Here is a 23,212-nt window from a genome sequence, read left to right as displayed (position 1 = left end):
GCCACTCTTTCCATGTACATCCAGTGGATTGAGACTTTTGGCACTTCGTACTCACTGTATTTTAAAGTTGCTTTATGCTACCTGTCTAAGAGTGAACCTTTTATGGCCTTTTAAAATCAGTTTATGTAAGCACTATATAAAAGCTAGGTCTTTCATTTTTAAAGATAAGTATTGCTCAAACAATACTAACACGTCTGTTTTTCTGGCATACTTTTGTTGTTTTATAATACTTGTACAGTGTCACAGATTTTGTGGCAAGTAATGGCTTGTAGCTAGTATCCCACCCTAAAGTATCAAACATTGAACAAGACTTGAAGAATGTGACAGTATCATAAAGAGGCTAAATATTTGTAACCTAACACTTCTTCTGTCCCCTTTCCCAGATCCCCCTTACTAAAATAAATAAAACCAACCACACATATACCCACTTTGTATATTGGTACCCCCATAAAGGGCAGTCTGCTATGCCAGTTTTCTTAGTGTAGATTCTTATAGATGCTAAAATCCATTGTTTGACCTTGTGTACATCTTCTGGGATGTGTACAATGTGTGAGCTCCTTTCCAAACTTAAGCTGTCACAAGTTTACGTTCATAATATGACAATTTCTCATATACTCTGAAGCTCTGAAATTTCTTATGCAAAGTAACATAGTATGGACTCCTAAATATTTGCTATTTAAATAGTATATGCAGCAAGTCTTAAAGGAGCTCTTAAGATATCTGCTTTCTGTTTAGTATTCAGCATTGAGGAGATATTCCAGTTGTAATTCCTCCTAACATCTAATACCAATTCAACAAAAGAATACGAAACAATTTTGTTGAAAAAAATGCCATTGCTCTGTCAATGAAAGAGATTGAGTGGTTCCATTTATAAATCAAATGGGTACAATTTCATTGGATTTGTGGGTCTTTTAAGCTTTTGACACTTAGATAAGCTAATGGCAAAAGAATTGAAAAAGGAAAATGAACTAAAATTGTCAAAAACAATTATATGCTTAAACAGTTTGCATCAGAGCATAAATACATGGCTTCTTTATGAAAAGTCTCAGTATGTAGTGTATTAAAAAGTGTGTATTCCTGTGGAAGCACACATTTTCCAGTGACAGGTTTCAGAGTAACAGCCATGTTAGTCTGTATTAGCAAAAAGAAAAGGAGTACTTGTGGCACCTTAGAAACTAACCAATTTATTTGAGCACAGGCTTTCGTGAGCTACAGCTCACTTCATTGGATGCATCACGAAAGCTTGTGCTCAAATAAATTGGTTAGTTTCTAAGGTGCCACAAGTACTCCTTTTCATTTTTCAGTGAGTATCTTCATATTACTGACTCTCGTATGTATATTTCCACAACAAGCACTAGTACCAGCAGAAGCACTGCCTCTAAAAGACAGACTTGGCACAGAGCACAGCTTCAAAACTGGCTCAAGCAATAGGAATGCAAAGTTAGCTGAGATGAAGTTATTTAAAATTTCTTCTCTTAAACATTAAAGACTTCTGTGCTTCCTCCCCTGAAACCACTTACATGTGGAAAAAATGTCTCTGTCCTTAAGGCTCACTTTTGCCATAGTGATTACAAAACCCTCAGCCTGCTTATCAGGTACGCAAGTGAGAAACTATGAATGTCCATCTTCCCCCTCCTTTCTTTTCCTGTTTACGTTATTCTTACTAACTTCATCATTCCTGCCTTTCCCCAAGTTAGATCTTTTAAAGTTATGATTATTGAGTTCTGTATTTTGATCTGAATGTAAAATATATAAAATTCTATACAGGTGTCTTAACTCAGCCCCACCATATTTATTTTGTCCATCTTGTTTGCCATCTGTTGGACATGTAGATTTTGAGCCCTCTGGGCCAGGGGACTGTCTTTCTTATATGTGTGTACATAATGTATGTAAGGTACATAATATGCTTATTTCCAGTGACTTAAGAATACAAATGTCTTAGTGCAACTGTATTCTGAAAAGTAACTGTAAAAATGCACATACTTATTCAACAGATCTGCTCCTTATGTTCAGTCAGGCCTATTTGCTAATTTGAGTGACAAAAAGTAAGCTTTAACTGTGTTATACTTGGGAGAGTGAGGTAGATTCTATTAGGCCTTTTATGCGCCATTGTTTAGTATGGCAAAAATTTCAAACCTGCCTTCTCATAAAATCAGGTGCCAAACACCAGGTTTCCATTGATTGCAGTGGATTTGTTGGTAATTGTGTTTTTTCCAGAAGTGCCCAGTTACTTGGCTTTCTAAGTGTGGATCTAGGAGTCTGATCTTAAGCACTCAAATATATAAACTAATCTAAATTTCATATAGTTATTTTGCACACCCACTGAAGACAGGATGGATGGACAGGTCACCGAGGGTCTACTTTGGCCTGTATAATCCTTATTAATAGGGCTGTCAATTAATTGCAGTTAACTCAAGCGATTAACTCAAAACAAATTAACTCGATTTAAAAAAAATAATCACTATTAATCACAGTTTTAATCGCACAGTTAAACATAATAAATTCCAATTGGTATTCTATTATTAAATATCGGTTTTCTACATTTTCAAATATATTGATTTCAGTTACAACACAAAGTGGTCATTGCTCACTTTATATTCTTGATTACAAATATTTGCACTGTAAAGGTAAAAAATTGTATTTTTCAATTTACCTCCTACAAGTACTGTAATCTCTTTATCATGAAAATGCAACTTACACATGTAGAATTTTGTTGTTACATAACTGCTCTCAAAAACAAAACAATGTAAAACTTTGGAGCCTACAAGTCCACTCAGTCCTACTTCTTTTTCAGCCAATCACTAAGATAAACAAGTTTGTTTACATTTATGGGAGATAATGCTGCCTGCTTCTTATTTACAGTGTCACCTGAAAGTGAGAATAGGCGTTTGAATGGCTCTTTTGTAGCCAGTGTTGCAAGGTATTTACATGCCAGTTATGCTAAACATTCATATGCCCCTTCATGCTTCAGCCACCAATCCAGAGGACATAACTATGTAAGTGGGGGAATGGCCCCGCTATTGTGGGGAACTTTTCTGGCTTACACACTACTCTGGTGAAATTGGCTAGCAAAAGAATCTGAGTTCTTGCTCCTACTCCCCTTACCCAGAGGCCTGCCTGACCTCAAGGACTCCCCTTCCCCTCTCCTGTGTAGCAGAGTTCTTGTAACCCTAACAAGACTGGGTCCAGAATTCCTGCAGGGCTTGACCCCCAATCTTGTTGTGGTCACTTAAGACAGGGGCTAAGGTGTCCCCTGTCCAGGATTTTCTTTTCGCATTGAATGCTTCCCTGACCCCACTGATGTTACATATAGTTCAAAGCAAATACAATTATTAAACAGCAACCAATTTAAAAAAAAAAAATTGGAAAGGTTAAAGGAAAACACATAACCACACTCTGTGAGCACGGGGGAAACAAAAACATCTGTCTCTGGAGGATAAGGGAAATTCAGTCTGTTCCTCGCACGTGCCGGGCCCTGGCTGTGCCGCAGGCATGCAACAGGTCAGACACTTGCTGTGGCAGTGGCCGCATACCCTCAGGCTCTAGATCGGGGTGGGCAAACTTTTTGGCCTGAGGGCCATATTGGGGTTGCAAAACTTTATGGAGCGTCGGATAGGGAAGGCTGTGCCTCCCCAAACAGCCTGGACCCCGCCCCCTCCCACTTCCTTCCCCCGACTGCCCCCCTCAGAACCCCCAACCCATCCAAACCCCCTCCCCCCCGCTCCTTGTCCCCTGACCGCCCCCTCCAAGGACCCCACTCCCTATCTAACTTCTGTGCTCCCAGTCCCCTGACTGCCCTGACCCCTATCCACACCCCCATCCCCTTTCTGCCCCCCTCCCGAACCTCTGTCCCAGCCAACCGCTCCCTGTCCCCTGACTGCCCCCCCCACCCCCCCGGACCCTCTGCCCCTTATGCACCCATTCCCCGCACCATGCCGCTCAGAGTGGCAGGAACTCACAGCCATGCCACCGCACTGCCCAGCAGGAGCGGTGGGCCAAAGCGCTGGTGACACAGCGCGCTGAGGGGGAGGGGGGACAGCAGGGGAGGGGCCGGGGGCCAGGAGCTCAGGTTTGTCCACCTCTGCTTTAGATGGTAGGACCTTTCTTCCCAGTGCCAGCCAGCCCCCACCTGCCCCAGGCCTGCAAGACCTCTTGGCTGGTGGCGTCTCCTCCTTGCTTTGCTCTGCTCTGCTGCTCACTATGCTTGGCTCTGGACTGCTCCAGCCCCAGCTTCGCTCTGACTCAGCACTGTTGCTGTTCTGCCTCCAGCTCAGCTCCCTGGGCTGCTCCACTTGCCTTTCTGGCTGGCATGGCTCTGCTCCCCAGCTCAGCTTGGGCTCCTGCTCTGTCCTTAGCTCAGCCCACACTGGCCATTGTCGGCTCCAGCTCTCACAGAAGATGGGACCCCCAGGCTTCTGAGTCCATCATTGGCCTGTCTGTCCTGTCAATGAGGCTGACCTGGAGCTTTGGCCTCTCCCCATTGGACCTGGTACTGTCAGTCTCAGGGTCCTGATTTCTCATTGGCCCTTCCACTTTCTTTTGGTACTGGGAGATGGCCAACCAAAAAACCCCACTAAGTTTCAGTAAGGGGTCCACAATCCCCTTAGATTTCCATACCTATGATGTTGATTAAAAAAAAAATGCATTAATTAAATTTGTGACTGAACTCCTTTGTATGTCTCCTGTTCTGATTTTTTTTTTTTACCTGCATCCTGTCATATATTTTATGTTATGGCAGTCTTGGATGACAAACCAGCACGTTGTTCAATTTTTAAGAACACTGTCACTGTAGATATGACAAAATGCAAAGAAGGCACCAATGTGAGATTTCTAAAGGTAGCTACAGCACTAAACCCAAGATTTAAGAATGTAAAGTGCCTTCCAAAATCTGAAAGGGACAAGGTGTGGAACATGTTGTCAGAAGTTTTAAAAGAGCAACACTCCAATCCAGAAACTACAGAACCCCAACCACCAAAAAAGAAAATCAGCCTTCTGTTGGTGGCATCTGACTTGGATAATGAAAATGAACGTGTGTCAGTCAACATTGCTTTGGATTGAACCAATCATCAGCATGGAAGCATATCCTCTGGAAGCTGAAGCATGAAAGGGCATACAAATGTTTAGCATATCTGGCACATAAATACCTTGCAATGCCAGCTACATCAGTGCCATGTGAACTCCTGTTTTAACTTTCAGGTGACATTGTAAATAAGAAGCGGGCAGCATTATCTCTCATAAATATAAACAAACTTGTATGTCTAAGCAATTGGCTGAACAAGAAGTAGGACTGAGTGGACTTGTAGGCTCCAAAGTTTTACATAATTTTGTTTGAGTGCGGTTAGGTTTAAAAAAAAAAATTTTGCACTTTTAAGAAAAAGAGATTGCACTCCGGTATTCTATGAGATGAATTGAAAAGCACCATTTTTTTCCTTTTTTCAGTGCAAATATTTGTACTCAGAAACATGAAGTGAGCAACGCATTGTGTGTTGTTGTAATTGAAATCCATATATTTGAAAATGTAGGGAACATTCATAAATATTTAAATAAATGGTATTCTATTCTTGTTTAACAGTGCTGTTAAAACTGCGATTGTGATTATTTTTTATCTCTCAATTAATTGCAACTAATTTTTTAAATCATTTGATAGCCCTAGTTATTAATGGTTGTAATGAGGGAGAAGGAAAGAATGCAGTGTTGTCTTTAGAAATACCTCTTTTTACTTGTAAGGCAACAGAAATCAAGACCATAAATGTGGAGCCCCTTGATATTGCTTTAAAGTCACTCGAGTACAATAATACTATTTCATATTTGCTCAGTTCTTTACCTGAAGAACTTAAGTGCCTTCTATTTCAGGATGCAGTGGGTTCTAATGCAAGTAGAGTAATGTAAGTACTTGCACTAAAGCCTGTGAGATACAGGAGGTCAGACTAGGTGATCTATTGGTCCCTTTAGGCCTCAAGTTCTATGAATATATGAAAGCTTGTAAATTTAGAGTATTAAGTAGAACTTATTCTGAACATTTTCTCTTTATGGACTAATTCCATTCCATTCTGGTTTGAGAGAATGCCAAAGTGTTAGTTAACAAAACTTGCTGACCCAAAGAGTCAGAAAACATTTGATGTGATCTGTTGCTCCTGGCGTAATTCAAACCGCTTTTGGTTTTAATGTGGTAAGTGTTTAAACTGTTCAAAAAACATTTTTGTTTTAACCTTTTTTAAATTTTATTTTATTACTGTAAATAGCTTCTAAAATGCATTTAATTGTGTTTTGTTATCCTTCTTTAGCAAAGGATGGCACAGGAAGTCTTGACTCACTTAAAAGAACATCCTGATGCATGGACCAGAGTTGATACTATTTTGGAGTTCTCTCAGAATATGAACACCAAAGTAAGCACCTGGTCTTTAATTGACTTTTCTCCCTTTCTTCCATTCATAAACTTTGAGGAAGGTATCTCATTTTTAGCATTAGCTTTTGTTGCTTCAAACCACATTTTTTATTGTTTTATTCCTAAAATTGCCTTAAATTTAACTCTACCATAAATAGGCCTAGCATTTAAGTTTCCCTTTACATTGACACAGTTTTCTTAAGGAAGAGATAAATTAGAAATAAAGTATTTCAAGGCACATGCAGAATTCATATGAGTTTGGTATATGTACAGATCTGAGTAATATAAAATTTGCTAGGGCCAAATTTTGTCCTTGAATAAATGTTTGCTGTCATTATTGGGAGCCATGTGCACATAACTGAGGGCAGAATTTGTTCCTAAGTATTTTGAAGGTAGAGCAGAACACACAATGATCAGATTGGGATTATTTGGGGCAGTCTAATCCATACAAGCAAGGCACCCCAAACACTTTGTAGTGTTGGCTATAATCTGTATTGGCTTGCAGAGCACACTAAGTTGTACAACTTTTTAAACCTGCCACCATTATAGTGACTGATTAAGGGGACAGAACTCAGTTTTTATTTGCAATTCTACATGTTTTACTCTAAGACTTCTAAGCAATTTGAACAGAAGAGTTGATCAAAATGTGTTTTGACTGTCTTAAGTTTGACTCACACTTCTCTTTAATTTTAAAGTAATTTTTATGCATGGTTTTCTGCTTGATACACGTTACTTTAATATACTTTGTGTTCGAACAGAAAATAGCCATGTTCAGGTATGTTTCTGAATTCAGATAGTATTCATGAAACAGTCCTAACTTTTTAAAATTTATTCTGTAAATTTTAGGGGAAAACAGTTTAAGAACTTCCTCAAAGTGCTAACCTTTAAGTAACAGTGTTTGCCTGTTTGCTTGCCTGGTAAACTTTGCTTTTTATACTGACAGACATTACTAATGTTTAAGTTGATTTATCAACAGTATTTTTAAAAACTCAAATTTGTCTTGTGAAAAATGAGATGATTAGAGGAACAGAAAGAAAGCAACAGGTAAAGAATTCTTCAATTTACATAAATTGCAAATGATTTGGTGCTAAATTTATGCACTATGACATTTGGCTTTTATGCAATCATATTTTATCTTTAAAGCTGTTAACACTATCTGATATTAATCATAATGTTCCATTATGTTGATTGCTTGTAATAGGAAGAAAAGGGGTGTCTTCCTGTGCAACTGACACAGCTAGGCTTTGACGGCAGGCCTCCACAAGGTCTACCCTTTTGATTCCCTTTAACTGAATTCTGTTCATCAATTGTTTTTGTTTCTTGGGAGGTGGGAGGGAAAGGGGATTCAATGCATAGAATAAGTAATTAATAAGGGTACCATAGAAATTTCTGCCATAGGGATCATTTCATGCATTTTTTCATTTAGTCTTTGCTGTTCTGTCCCTCACCTTCATAACTCAGCAGTCGATTTGTGCAATGCTTCTGATATTTAGCATAAGATAAAACCAGAGACTAAATAACTACTAGAAAAACATTACCTGAATTTTGAGTGCTACATAAATGTGCTTGTACTTTTTATAGACATCTATACATTACTGGAATAAAATCCAAGATGTTTAGAATTAGACAGTATTTGCAATTCTGGGCTGAAAAGAATTCCACCTATTGGAGCAGGGCAGGTACTTGAAACACAGTGCCAGAAATGACTGACTATAAAATAAAACAAGGCTTAAAAAGACTATATCGTCCAGGATAGGGACTGGGAGCCATCAGCATCTATTCCACAAGGTGGCTTACATAGTCTTCTAGCATGGTATGCCAGGAGGGTGGATTGGACACAGTAATGATGTTGAGGCATTTGCCTTCTCTGTTTCAGTTCATGTGCAAGTGGTACAGCAAAGTTGAAGCTGGCAAGGTTCGCTTTGCTTCTTTCTTATACGTAAACTGGGAGAAGTAAATGCGTAAAAAATTAGTGGACAGAAAGGGTAAAAGACAAGGAATCTAGAAAAGGAAATAAATGAAAAACAGGATAATGGTTAGACATTTGCCTGTATCATTAAAAAGTTATGAATTAAGTTTGTCTGGAAGTCTCGGGTCACTTTTTGTGTGTGTGTGGGCAGGGGTGGGGGCTCTAACAAAAAGTTTCCATCCCCCTTTCAAAGCAAATTGATTTGATTTGTTGAAAATACAGCTCTCGGGAGTTGTTAAGGAAGTAAAGATACAGTTTTGGTTAGCCATTAGCTTTAAGTGTATTATTAATGTGACTGCAGCCATACAATTTGGGAACTTTAAAGTGGTTCAGAGCTGCTTTGGGAATGTTAATACTGCCTGATATCAGTGTTCAACCATTGAGTTTAGGTTGACTTTTATCACCAGCTTTTATACTTTTTTTGTTTTTGTTAGCTTCTGTTTACCTGTAACAGAAACAGAGGCTATACCTATAAAACTATTTTAGTTGCTGAGGTTGCTTGCTATAAAGTAGAGCATGCTGTTTTAAAGAAATTGTATGCTTGTGAATCATTCTCCTATACAAATGTTTCCTTGGCTTCACTTCAGCTAGTGTTAGTTGTACAAATTTAAAAACAAAATCCAGAAGATAAACATTTACTACTGATTATGAAAAAAAATTGGCATTTGTTTTCTGTAATTGCAGAATAACTATGTACAATGTTTTTGAAGTCTAAGGAATATTCTGCAATGTGGAATTATTGAGTGAAACAGGCAAAAATGGGTAGCGAGCAGGAAGGCATATAGAAGTAAACACTGTCAAGATGAGAACAGCAAAAACGTTAATGTTTTTGGGTACAATGTAGTTTGGGACAGTCTATATTGTGCTGTTAAAGTGTGCAGTTTACATGATCCCTGTGGTTGAAATGCTAATGAATTCTACTTTGTATAACAACTAACCATTTTAAAGATGAACTCTTATTCTCAGCCAAACTCTAGTCATACTACTAGAAAGACATGAATAAGTTTACCTTTCAGGCATTGGTACTGTCTTCCTCCCTAAGCAACCACTGACTAAAGAAACAAAAAATTCCTTTTCCTTTTTTTCCTTTCTGTCTGTTCACTTTTAAAGTGCATGACCTATTAAGTTGCTGGTCATGCCAGAATTCTCTTTACTACTTATGGTGAGTAGGCAGTAAGGACAAAATGGATTGAATGAAGTGGCCTCCCCCCTGCCCCAATAAACTCTTTCCAAATTTTTGGGTCAGAGCTCAGGAAGCAATACCTGAAAGGTAAAAGGATTTCAGAGTGCATGTTAAAATTTTAATTACTTTTGACTGAGCAAAAAAGATCATCTTTAAATTGTAGAAATAGCTTCCGTAGGGGTGGGGATTGAAATTAAGTAAACCTGTGGGTTGTCTTGCTGTTCCTTAAGTAACACACCAGTAAAGTTTGGGAACCACTTTCTTTAGAAAGTGCCAGTGACAATACATATAATGCTAAGCCAAGATTTTTCATCTCAGAGGGATAGTAGAGGAAACCATCCATCCAAGCTGCTAAATTTTTTAGGAGCCTGGTGGTTTTAATACTTGAACATATGAGCAGTCATTTATGTTATGAATTCATATCTGGCTGCTACTTTCTCTTCTACAGATAGCCCCTTTGGCTGCCAAATGGCTTTTTTTATTTCTCCTCCTGGTGTGAGCATGATCAAACAGCAGGACTTATTTAGAGTAGCAAACAATAAAAACAAGAAAAATGCATGAACAACTCAGTAAATGGGTGAATAGACTTTATTTTTAACTAAATTTGTTAGTTTAATATTTTTGAAGTCTTAGATGTTAAGTGTGAATGTTTGCTTGAATGAGAATCCTAAAAGTTATTGTTAGTCCTACAATAACATACTCACATAATGCTCTTCTCCAATTTTCAGTATTATGGACTTCAAATTTTGGAAAATGTGATAAAAACAAGATGGAAAATTCTTCCAAGGAACCAGTGTGAAGGTAGGAAAATACACTACATTTTGTATGATGATTTTGAATTTGATAGTTAACTATGTTTGTTGACATCTAAATAACTTTCAATTTCAAATATAGTTAGTTTGTCTTTTGGATTTAGTAGATGAGGGATCCATACTGTAACATTTGTGAGCCTAGCAGGAAAAGTTTTCTATTCGTTACAGGGCTGATTAGCAGAGATGCTGAGCACCTGCAGCTTCCATGAATTGTAATGATGTTGTAGAGAGTGCTTAGCACTCTGATAATCAGGCCATAGATGTGTCTGCTGACCATTATAGAGCTCCTTAGGTAGTTTAAAAAAAGAGATGTGTAAGTTGTTTTGGCAATTTTATTCAAAATAACATAGCTTTTTTGCTCTTAAAGAAATTTTGAACTCATGACTCAGTCTTGATTCTTGGATCTATTCTCCTTTCTCTCACTAGTCTACAGCAGGGGTTCTCAACCTCTTTCTTTCTGAGATCCCCTCCCAGCATGCTATAAAACCTCCACCATCCACCTGTGTCACAACAACTGATTTTCTGCATGTAAAAGCCAGGGTCGGCATCAGTGGGTAGCAAACAGGGCAATTGCTTGGGGCCCTAGGCCACAGGGAGCCCCGTGAAGCTAAGCTGCTCAGGCTTCAGCCCCAGATGGTGGCACTCAGGGCCTCTGGCTTCAGCCCCATACAGTGGGGCTTTGGCTTTCTGACCTGGACCCCAATGAGTCTGATGCTGGCCTGCTTGACGGACCCCCTAAAACCAGCTCATAGCCCTCCAGGGAGCTCTGGACTTCAGATTGAAAACCACTGGTCTACAGCACAAGTTGGGGGGGAGGGATAGCTCAGTGGTTTGAGCATTGGCCTGCTAAACCCAGGGTTGTGAGTTCAATCCTTGAGGGGGCCATTTAGGGTTCTGGGGCAAAAATTGGGGATTGGTCCTGCTTTGAGCAGGGAGTTGGACGAGATGCCTCCTGAGGTCCCTTCCAACCCTGATATTCTATGACTTTAAAAATTGCAGTGGTTATTATAACTGATCAGATGTTGTCCTTTGCCAGTGAGAAGGAATAGTTGGTCCATCAAGATGTTTCTAGCTCAGGCAAGTCAGGAAATTTGGACCTTAAACTAATTTCCTGGTAGTGTTAGCTATGTAAAAAAACTCTTGACAATGGTTGTAATCGTTCTAAACTTCTTATACTCTTTTGTTACTGGTAGTGGTTTTTGTAAAACATTTGTGAAGTTCCAGGAGACTTAAAAGTATAATTTCTGCTGTGATTTTTCACAGTGAAGTTTTGTGATGCCACATGAACTTGTGCTGCTGCTTCTCTTCTGCTAAGCACTGCAGTTTCCAGGTTTTAAAGAGGACCTATTCTTGATGAAGAGTACTATCTGATGAAGACTAATGAAAAAAATCATTGTTTCCCATCCCATGTGATATTTTTGTCCATTTTTAAGATTCTCGCTCCAACAATAGATGTGGAAGTGGAGTTTGTTTGTGACATCAGTAGAGGGAAGTCACACAATCTCTCAGGAAGTGGCGTCAAAGCCAAGATAAAAACACTAATCTCTGTAAAACTTTAGAGAAATTTTCAGGGCTCTAAAGGGACATCTTCAACTTGAAATCTAGTAAATTTTAACAGTAGGTTTGGGTACTATGCTTGTTTAATTTTGTTTGCTTTTTTCTAAAAAAAAAACAAAAAAACAAAAAACAACAAAACTTCTTGCTGTGTGTAAGACAAGCAAAATGGGTCACTGAGAATAGAGAATTGGTACAGGCTATATATGAAGTTTAGTCAGATGAACACGTTTAATAGATGTTCAGATGGTAGAGGATGGAACCATTGGCCGGGCATAATTTACTATGTAGATTTATTTTAAATTGGGGGGAAGAAATTGGCTGTAAACATGCTTATTTGATTCAAGAAGACAAACACAGAAGGCAGAGAATAAGGCAGTTGAAATTTTGAATAGGATTGTTGTGGGAAAGATTGTTGGATAAAAACTAAGATGCCCACAATATCAGATAGGGTCCCCAAGTAAAATAAGCTCTCTGTTCCTCTCCTCTTGCCCCACTTCTCTATACAGTGCTTACCATAGTTGCTCTCCTTCACCCACTCTGTGTTCACTTGCAAAACAGTTGGCAGCTTGATTGAGATATTTGATGCTTATTCAGACTTCCTTACAATTGGAGCTGGAAGGTGAGGGAAAGCTGGGGGGTCAGCAATTGATGCTGAGGATAGAGTAGTTACTAACTCAGCACCGCTTGTGGCCCCTAGTGGAGAGAGGCAGGGGTAAAACAGTAGGTGGCAACAGTCCCAACATCACAAGATGTGGTAAAAGCTCGGGATATCTGGTGCAGGAGTGAACTGGTTGACCAAATACAACACATTTTCATGAGTAAATTACTTAAACATGCATTGGATTAATGAGTTCACAGGCCAGATAAAACCAGTTGTGTGAGAGGTATGGGGGGAGAGAGCGTGTAGATTGCCGTTTAGACCAAACTGTCTTAGATGTTACTTGTAACAGTAGATGATAATCACTCTATTGAAAATCACACTCGTCTACACTGTACTCTTTAATTTCATTTGTCTTGTGGCAGATTGGGACTATCAGTCCAATATTAGGGCTGGGATTGTATTTTACTTTCAGCTACTGCTATAATAATGATCATAGTTGGACTAGTGGCTAAAAAAACTAAAATACAACCCTAGTTCTAAAACTAAACAATCTACTTCTGTTTTTTCCTCTGTTTTCTGCCCTACATCCTGGGAACTGTTCCGGGAACGGGAGAGGGGCCGGATATGCGGAGTTGTGGTATGGCTCTGTGGCTCCATCTTTTTGGCTTTAGCAGCGTCAGATAGAGGAGGGGTAGAGCCTGCTGAATGGGTATTTCAGCTCTGCCGTTTTTTCATCTATTTTGCCTTCTAAACTAATGGCTGGGACCTGATAGCAGGGAACTGCACTTTTCCAACCTTCATCTGGCTATCTAATTGCCCAGCAAGCTGAACATACTGAGGCCTGCTCAGTTTGACCCAGTCATCCAGTTGAAGGGCAAGACTCTCTCTAGTGGGTAGAAGTAAAATACAGGGCCAGATTTAAGACTGACTTTTTAGGAGTTTGCCCTTCAGTAACAAAATAAGCAATATGACACCCAATACTTCGGAACGAGAAGCTGGATATGAGTCAACAGTGGGCCGTTGTTGCCAAGAAGGCCAATGGCATTTTGGGATGTATAAGTAGGGGCATTGCCAGCAGATCGAGGGACGTGATCGTTCCCCTCTATTCGACATTGGTGAGGCCTCATCTGGAGTACTGTGTCCAGTTTTGGGCCGCACACTACAAGAAGGATGTGGAAAAATTGAAAAGAGTCCAGCGGAGGGCAACAAAAATGATTAGGGGGCTGGAACACATGACTTATGAGGAGAGGCTGAGGGAACTGGGATTGTTTAGTCTGCGGAAGAGAAGAATGAGGAGGGGGGATTTGATAGCTGCTTTCAAGTACCTGAAAGGGGGGTTCCAAAGAGGATGGCTCTAGACTGTTCTCAGTGGTAGCAGATGACAGAACAAGGAGTAATGGTCTCAAGATGCAGAGGGGGAGGTTTAGGTTGGATATTAGGAAAAACTTTTTCACTAGGAGGGTGGTGAAACACTGGAATGCGTTACCTTGGGAGGTGGTGGAATCTCCTTCCTTAGAAGTTTCTACGGTCAGGCTTGACAAAGCCCTGGCTGGGATGATTTAGTTGAGGATTGGTCCTGCTTTGAGTAGGGGGTTGGGCTAGATGACCTCCTGAGGTCCCTTCCAACCCTTATATTCTATGATTCTATGAATCAGGTAATTTTAATTACAATCTTATTTTCACAACGCTTACCGTCTTCTGGCTGGATTTTCGCAGTAATTTTTACTGAAACGTAGTTAAAGACATAATGACTTATAATCGTGAAAGCTGGGGTTGCCCGCTATTTTCAGATGGAAAAAACATTGGTTTCTACTGGTAGCTACAGCACTTCTCAGTATCATGGCTGTTAAAATCAGGTCTGGATTGAAGTGTGAATGGAAGAAAACAATGTTATTGGAATGACCTGACTTAAAGATTTGGGGAGATAAGTCTGTGGGGAGATAAACCAATGCCATGTACCATTGGAAAGCTGAACCTCTTAATTTTTCCTTCGGGGTACAGCATTTGTTTCTAGTCTTATTTGTGAGAGAAAAACTAATTAAACTGTTTAAAAATTATTATTGGTTCCTCAGAATGGCCACATTTGTTGTTACTGATGTGGGCTTAAGTAGTAGTAGGTCTTGGACCAGTGGAATTTCCATTCATTGGGATTATTTTTTTGCCTTCAGTCCAAAATTCCAAATACAGGAAGCTATCTTCTGAAGACGTGTCCTTTGGACTTGGATTTCTACTCTCATTTTGCCTTGAATTTCTCAACACTGTACAGCCCTACTGGAGATTGGCATTTTGAGATGTTCTGGGACTGTTGCGTTTGAAGTTGGGCACAGCTGCGTTTGGTTTTCTCAAGTATTGTAGTTTAGTTTTTAAAATTGATCAATGTGTTGGTCATTTTTGTGCAGATTTTAACTGTATCCTTCATGATTTGATTCCAGATCAGGAACAAAGATAAAGTCAGTGGTCTAAACTACTTTACAAATTTAATGTTTTTAAATGCCTGTCAAATTAAAGCTGTCTGGACAAACCTGGATTCTTGGAATACAGAACTCTTGGGAAGATGTTCAGATTTAAAAAAAATAGTATAAAGACCAAGTGTCTGCACCAGTGTACTGTTGGCAACTTGGTCTCTGCCATATTGAGGTGTCAAGATACGGGTCACAATAGGGATGAGCTAGACTTGCTGTTAGGGTGCTCAGCCCCTGTGAGAGTGCATTGCTTTTGTCAATTCCCAGTGTACACAGTGACTTTGCAAGCTCTGGAAGAAAATATATTAAGGCCTCTGAGGGGTAGAGTGGGAAGAAGGATGTGTTGGTTCCGTCCATACATTGAACTTGGGACAGTCAATCCCCTCTAGTGTCTTTTGAGTATATGAGCAGTAAAATGGCACACAGTCTTGAATGTAAGCACTTGAATTAATAAAATCAAGGAAAGAATACTACATGTTCACTAGTGATTGCTTATGCAGTCTTTTGATGCTTATTTAAATTTTAAAAATTTTTATAAGTGGTTTTTGTATTGGGCTGATTAGTATTAGGAATTTTGTAGTCCACTATTACATTAAACTAATGAGAGCACACACATAGGGAGTGTCCCATGATAATGGGAACTTGAGAACTAGGTTGGTTTTCTGCTACAAAATATGGAAAGCTTGCCCAGAAAGATGCCTTGGTTTTTTGTGCTTATGGTCCAATAATAGAGAGATAATTGACTTCGTAATGTGAAATGAAATTCTACTTTTGTGTTGAAGGTAGCTTATCTTTCACTGAGTTAGTGTGGACACTTGTTTAATCAGTCTGTTATGAAATGTGAGCATTTTTCTCTAGCATCATTTAACAGTGAACATGTTCAGTGACAGTATAACGCATTGGCTCAGAGCAAGGGGCTTAGTTTAGAACTAGCAAAGGCAGGGAACTGTAGAAGCAGCTTATTCCTGGGGTGTGATGAGGGACTCTTCTCCTCCCCTCCCCCCTCCATTTTACAGCTCTAGTGGGTTATGGAATTAGGTTGGCATTAGGGCTGTCTATTTAATTGCGATTAACTCCAATTAATCACAGTTTTAATTGCACTGCTAAACAGAATACTAATAGAAATTTATTAAATATTTTGGATATTTTTCTGTTTTCATATTGTATTCTGTTTTGTAATTTATAATCAGTGTGTATTTTTATTACAAATATTTGAACTGTGAATGATAAACAAAAGAGAGAGTATTTTTCAGTTCACCTCATACAAGCACTGTAGTGCAATCTCTTTGTTGTGAAAGTGCAACTTACAAATGTAGGTTTTGTTTTTGGTTTTGCTACATAACTGCACTCTAAAACAAAACACTACAAAACTTAGGAGCCTATAAGTCCACTCAGTCCGACTTCTTGTTCAGCCAATTGCTAAGACAAATAAGTTTGTTTACATTTTCAGGAGCTAATGCTGCCCTCTTCTTACTTACAAGTGTTACCAGAAAGTGAGAACAGGCATTTGCATGGCATTTTTGTAGCCAACATTGCAAAGTATTTGTGCCAGATATGCTAAACATTCGTATGCCCTTTCATGCTTTGGCCATCATTCCAGAGGACATGCTTCCATGCTGATGACACTTGTTAAAAAAAGGTGTCAATTAAATTTGTGACACAATTGTCCCCCAAGGAGTTTAATGTCCCCTGCTCTGTTTTACCCACATTCTGCCATATATTTCATGTTATAGCTGTCTTGGACGATGAACCAGCACATGTTCATTTTAAGAACACTTTCTCTGCAGATTTCACAAAATGCAAAGAAGGTACCAATGTGAGGTTTCTAAAGATAGCTATAGCACTAGACCCAAGCCTTCCAAAATCTGAGAGGGATGAGGTGTGGAGCATGCTTTCAGAAGTTTTAAAAGAGCAACACTCTGATGCAGAAACTACAGAACCCAAAATCAAACTTTTGCTGGTGGCATCTAACTCAGATAATGATCATGCGTCAGTCTGCTTTGGATTGTTATTGAGCAGAACTCATCACAATGGATGCATGTCCCCTGGAATGGTGGTTGAAGCACAAAGGGACATATGAATCTTTAGCGCATCTGGCACATACCTTGTGACACTGGCTGCAACAGTGCTATGAGAACACCTTTTCTCACTTTCAGGTGACACTGTAAACAAGAAGTATTCTCTCCTGCAAATGTAAACAAACTTGCTTGTCTGAATGATTGGCTGAACAAGAAGTAGGACTGAGTGGACTTGCAGGCTCTAAAATTTTACATTGTTTTATTTTTGAAAGCAGTTTTTTTGTACATAATTCTACGTTTGTAAGCAACTTTCATAATAAAGAGATTGCACTACAGTACTTGTATTAGGTGAATTGAAAAATACTATTTTTTTACAGTGCAAACACTTGTAATCTAAACATAAAGTGAGCACTGTACACTTTGTTCTGTGTTGTCATTGAAATCAATATATTTGAAAATGTAGAAAACATCCAAAAATATTTAAATAAATGGTATTCTATTGTTTAACAGTGCAGTTAATCGCGATCAATTTTTTTAATTGTTTGACAGCCCTAGTTGGCTTACTTCATTGATGAGGAGAGGGCACATACTGATATACTTTAGTTGGGGGAATAAGTGTCTGCATAAGATTTTCAGGGAGAGGACATAGACAGGAAGGGAAAAAAAGATCTGTTTTTTCCCTACTTTTTTATGAGAACAAGAAAATAAGATGTACTAAATGCCACTCTTTTTTATTATTCATAATTTCCAAAGCCAGAAAGATCATTGTGATTATCTAGTCTAGTGGTTTTCAACCTTTTTTCATTTGCAAACCAATCTCAACTCTAAGGTGTAAAAAGTAATTTAAGATAGTGGGGAAAGTATTATAGCTTTCTAAAGAGTAAGACGACAGTATTTCAAAACTTGTTCATGTACCTTGACCAATTATCACAAGAGTCATGGATCTCGATCTGTGATCTTGGAGGTATGAGTATGGGATTGGGAGTCCAGAAGTCTTGAATTCTAGTCCTAATTATGATTAATTTTTTTGGCCATTCACTTTAGTTTTGCTTTTGTTTCCCTTTCTGTATAAAGTGGGGGTATTTATTTGTCTGTCTCACAGATGGTTAGTTTATTTTTAACAGTACTTTGACTATAAAAATATTAAACTTGCTTTTAGATAGATGGGATTTCACTGCTATATATCTGTTTTAAAATTCAGTATTATGCATAAAGGTTTTACGTTCACATGATAGTTTTGTGACATACTTGTCACTTATGTAGTACCTTCCTCCTATCTGAGGATCTGCATGCACTTGTATAATCCAGTTAAGGGTGCACATTGTCATGTAATAGAGGATAGGAACAGATGTTATAGTTTAGTCAGGACTGAGGCCCTGTTGAACGTGGGTCTGTTCAGATACAGACAAGGGATTACAACCTAAAATGTGTGTGTGTGTTTTTTTAAAAAAGCAGCAAACATGCCAAAGTGTGGGAGGCATTTCCCATTTCTCAGTTTAGTTAAGTTTATTACAGTATTTATTAAACTTAGGTATTGTATCCGCCACTGTTGTCCAGCTGTTCATTCAACCCATTGTTTAGCCAGGGTCTCCCCTGAAACCCTTTCCTTCCAGCATGGCTTCCAACTTCCCAGTACAGACTTGCTCCTCCACAGCGGAGTGCCTTCTGAAAGATCTTTAGGATATGTCTACACTGGAATAAAAGACTTGTAGCTGTCCTGCGTCTGCTAACTCTGGCTGCAAGGCTAAAAATTCTGTGTGGGTGTTTGGGCTCAGGCTGGAACTTGGGTTCTGGAATCCTCCCCTCTTGGAGGGTCTCAGATCTTGGGCTCCAGCTCGAGCTTGAATGTCTTGCATAGCAACTTTACAGTCCCCCTGAGCCAGAGTTGACTGACTCAAACACCTGCGGCTGACCTAATTGCTATGTAGGTGTATCGTTACAGTCAGTCCTGTAATCTTCTAAGATGGCTCTAACTGGTGTCTTGGTTGAGAAAGAGACATTCTGCTCTTGTTCATTTGTGGTTTATGAACACTCCATTCTTTTCTACAATATGGGGGAAGACCGCAAAATAAACTTCTATGAAGCTTTCAGTGTGCTTCCAGAGTGTTAAGAAGCTTTGTTAATAGATATTAAACAGAAGAAGTCATGGAGAATGCAGTTTATGAAACAAGTTATTCATGTGCTTGACTCACTGTTTAAGCTTGTTTAAACTTATCCTGTGACAACAGTTCTGTTGATTTGCTCTCAAAAATGAAACATTATTGTAAACTTTATCAAAGGGTTAAAGTTAAAATATTTTTTACTCCTATTTAGAAATATGATCTTTGACTTGGTCTGTTAAAAGAATCTGGAGTAGTATTGCATAATACTCCCTGTAAGTAATATATAGTTATAGTAGAAATGCATAATCTCAGCCCCCAAAAAGCAATGGGAACTAGGTAGTTTAGGCTCCTTAATGGGTTAAGGCAGTGGTGGGGAACCTATGGCCCACGGGCCGAATCTATCCCATTGGTTAATTTCATTTGCCCCCTGACCCCCCCGGGCTGGATCTGCGAGTGCCAGCTCACCTCGCTGTGGGGAGAAGCCCCAAGCCTCCATGCCCTCCTGAATGGGTGAGTGGGCCTGTGATTGTGTGTGTTTGTTTCGTTTTTTTTTCCTGTGGGTCAATGGCCTGTGACAGAAAAAAGGTTCCCACCCCTGGGGTAAAGAATATGTTACTTCTCAGTAACTAGGTGAAATCTATAAACAGTCATTTATGTTGGTCATGTGACCATTTATATGCAAAGAGCTTTTAGTTCCTAGTCCATTGTTGTCTACAGCAGTGGTTCTCAACCAGGGTGCATGTACTCCTGGGGGTACATCAGCTCATTTAGATATTTGCCTAGTTTTTACAACAGGTTACATGAAAAGCAGTAGCAAAGTCAGGACAAACTAAAGTTTCATTCAGAGAAAATGAGGAAGTAAGCAGTTTTTCAGTAATAGAGTGTGGTGATGCTTTTGTATTTTTATATCTGATTTTGTAAGCAAGTAGTTTTTAAATGAGGTGAAACTTGGGGGTGCACAAGACAAGTCACTCCTGAAAGGGGTATGGTAGTCTGGAAAGGTTGAGAGCCTCTAATCTAGTGGCTCATAAACTTTTTCATGCCATGTCCCCTTTTGGGCTTAGCTCTGTTAACGCAACCCTTGGGCTGGAAGAGGGGGAGTGCTTCCTTGTGTCCCGAGAGAGAGATACTTGGATGGGGTTGGCTGAAAGAGGAGTTGTGTGTGTCTAGGAGAGCACAGGAAGAGACTTGTTGGGGTGGGAGGAGAGGAGATGGGTATGAAGGGGGCTGACTGGAGGTGGGATGGAAGGAAGGTCTGGTGGAGGTGAGGAGATAATTGCTTGGATCAGCCAGGTTTGTGGAGAGGCACCAATACCATGTGCAGGGAGCACCGAAGTGGATGGAGGATATTTATTCCTGCTGTGGGCAGCTGCTAAGTTTGTCCCAGCTCTGGATGCACTTGTGCAGCCCCAGGTATCAGTGGCTGCTGGGGTAGAAGGTGCCGAGTGCCCACACATCATCCCCACTACACCACACTGCTGGTGGTCTTTGCCTAGCTTTCCATTCCTGGCAGTGGTCGCGCAGCACCTGTGTGTTCAGGCACTGGACAGACACATTGGCCCTTGCACAGGTTCCCACTACCAGAGGATCTCACCAATACAACCACAAGGAGTATTTGTGCCTCACCCTGAGCCTGGTTAACAAAGTGGTACACACTGTGCATGACATGTACATGACTTCCAGCACCACATGGGCCTGCTCAGGTTTGGCCCATCAGCTTTTGCATAGATTTTCAACTCCTTATGACTCTCAGTTTGGGAACCACTGCTCAGATCACTTCACAGCAGGCAATGGATCCAAATGGTACATGGCGTTAAGTGGCTATAATATCTTGTTTCTGAAAATAGTGTATTTAAACTATTATTCAACAGAAAAAAATATTTCTAGGAAAGTTTCTTTTCAGTTGTCTAGTATGTGACAGATTCTCTAATTGCTGTGTCAAAGTCAAATAGAAGTGGGACTGTTAATGAATAAGTACTATATTTGCTTTAAAATCAAAAAAGCAAAGTGAGTTCAATCTGTGGCAACCTTGTAAAACTATTACAAATATATATCAGTCCAGGCCCAATCTGTGGACGTGAACTGATGTGTTAGTGACTCGTGTCATGATGATGATGGAAAAAGTTAATGAGACTGTAGGGAAGCATAATTTTGATAGACTCACACATGGCATCTGATGTTGTAAAAAATATGACTGAAACTTTTTAAAATGTGTTACATTTTTCCAAATGATTTAAAATGGGTAAGATTAAACACAATAATATCTCTGTGTCCGTGCCTGTACAGAGGGAAATTTACAAAAACATTCCCACTAGATGAGTTGAAATGATATTAAAAATGGTCAGAAACATAATGTAGAGAAGGCTGGGCCTGTTTTTACCGCCATTTTTGTTAAACCAACTGAAAAATGTTTAAAGTGTTGGTTAAAACAGGTCTGGCTGTAGGTCATGTCTGCATTATATATTTCCCACCATTTTAACACCAATCTAGCTAAACGCATGTGTGTTTTTGTTTTGTTTTTGTTAAGATTTCCAGTGTGTAGACAACCCCTAAAAGTGATAGGGGATGGGAATACACTGTACTCGGTGAATTCTCTTGCAGCATTGCCTTAGCTGCCAATTGCTTAAGTTCACAATATTGTAGCTGTGTTGGTCCGAGAATATTAGATACACAGGGTGGGTGAGGAAATATCCTTTATTGGACCAATTTCTGCTGGTGAAAGAGGCAAGCTTTCGAGCTACACAGAACTTTTCTTCCATTGGCTATATTTGACATTTTTGACTGGTTAGCGTGAGACTCAGTTCCTGGGGAAAAGTAGCCTAATAGGCTTTCCACAGGTGGTACCGGGGGGTGTCTTTTCTTTCAGATTTTGCAGCAGCCTCCGTATTTGTGAAGCCTGAGAAACCTGGCAGAACTTCTATGGGCAGTAAAGCACATAGATTCATTTGGATTAGAGCACGCAGTCTATTTAAATTTAAAATATGAAAATTTAACATTTTAATCCTTAGTCATTCTGCAGCTTCCTTTGTTTTAACAGCAAGAATTCCATCTGATGCAGTTCATGCAACTAAAATATGCGTATGATTGGAAGACACTAACTGATATTCTTTGGAGATGTTTTTGGTTCTTTGATCTTCTTTGGAGATGTTTTTGGGTTGTATCCTCCAGTTGATGTGCATGTGTAATTAAAACTAGCTTGAGGTTGTACATGTGCACGCTGCTGAGAAACTGTTTAATGCTTCTGGAGTCAGGTTTTCCATGTGTAGGTGATTTATCCATAGTAACAGATCAGGTTGAAAATTTAATTTTTAACTCTCTTCGTAGGAATAAAAAAGTATGTTGTCGGCTTAATTATCAAGACCTCATCTGATCCAACATGTGTAGAAGTAAGTGAATTCTCTTTAGGGGAAGTGGAATGGGAGGGAAGCATTACTGATAACTTAACTCTCTTTTTCTCTACTCTAGAAAGAAAAAGTGTATATTGGAAAACTGAATATGATTCTTGTTCAGGTAAACGCTAGCTCCTAGTGCATTTTTAATCTTGCATTAAGAAAATTACACACTTAACAAATCTAACAAGAAGAACTGGTTTTGCATATGGAATGTTTAGAAAGAAAGCTGTACCAACCACATGGATGTTCTATGACTTTCAGATACTGAAACAGGAATGGCCCAAACACTGGCCAACATTCATAAGTGATATCGTAGGGGCAAGCCGGACAAGTGAGAGTCTTTGCCAGAACAATATGGTGATCCTTAAACTGTTAAGTGAAGAAGTTTTTGACTTCTCTAGTGGGCAGATAACTCAAGTGAAAGCCAAGCATTTGAAAGACAGGCAAGTAAAATATTCTGTAATATTTCACATACTCCTAATGTACATCACATTTGCAGTTGCTGCTCGAGAATCGCTCTCATCGAAGGTTTTTGGCTAGCTACCATAGTAGCTTTTTAAATTTGAGATTTGACTATTTTGATGATTCCCTTTTTCTTAGTGACACTGTTAAACCTTACCAGACTCATTTAGCAGCTGTGTACACTTCTGCTTTATCAGCTTGTACATTCATAGGTATTGTAGTTCTGCCCTCTTAATTGTGAGCAGGTATGGTGTTTCGTGTTCTGTGCC

The 23,212-nt window shown here is 39.4% G+C and overlaps 1 protein-coding gene across 2 annotated transcripts in view; it reads left to right on the top strand.

Annotated features, from left to right (window-relative positions):
* XPO1 (exportin 1) overlaps positions 1 to 23,212 on the top strand; it is a 79,221-nt gene that overhangs the window by 5,862 nt on the left and 50,147 nt on the right. The window contains exons 3-7 of one of the 2 annotated variants that reach the window (XM_073339390.1): positions 6,285 to 6,386; positions 10,266 to 10,338; positions 22,414 to 22,475; positions 22,555 to 22,599; positions 22,743 to 22,924. In XM_073339390.1, coding sequence (XP_073195491.1) covers positions 6,285 to 6,386; positions 10,266 to 10,338; positions 22,414 to 22,475; positions 22,555 to 22,599; positions 22,743 to 22,924 — 464 coding nt within the window. Of the gene's footprint in view, positions 1 to 6,284; positions 6,387 to 7,586; positions 7,651 to 10,265; positions 10,339 to 22,413; positions 22,476 to 22,554; positions 22,600 to 22,742; positions 22,925 to 23,212 lie in introns of those variants that run through there. The other variant, XM_073339391.1, reaches the window with a different exon arrangement.

Source organism: Lepidochelys kempii, chromosome 3 (genome assembly GCF_965140265.1).
Source record: "Lepidochelys kempii isolate rLepKem1 chromosome 3, rLepKem1.hap2, whole genome shotgun sequence".
NCBI classification, from domain to species: Eukaryota; Metazoa; Chordata; order Testudines; family Cheloniidae; genus Lepidochelys; species Lepidochelys kempii.
Note: the sequence above shows the minus strand (reverse complement) of the source record. Positions and strands in the feature narration are given on the sequence as shown.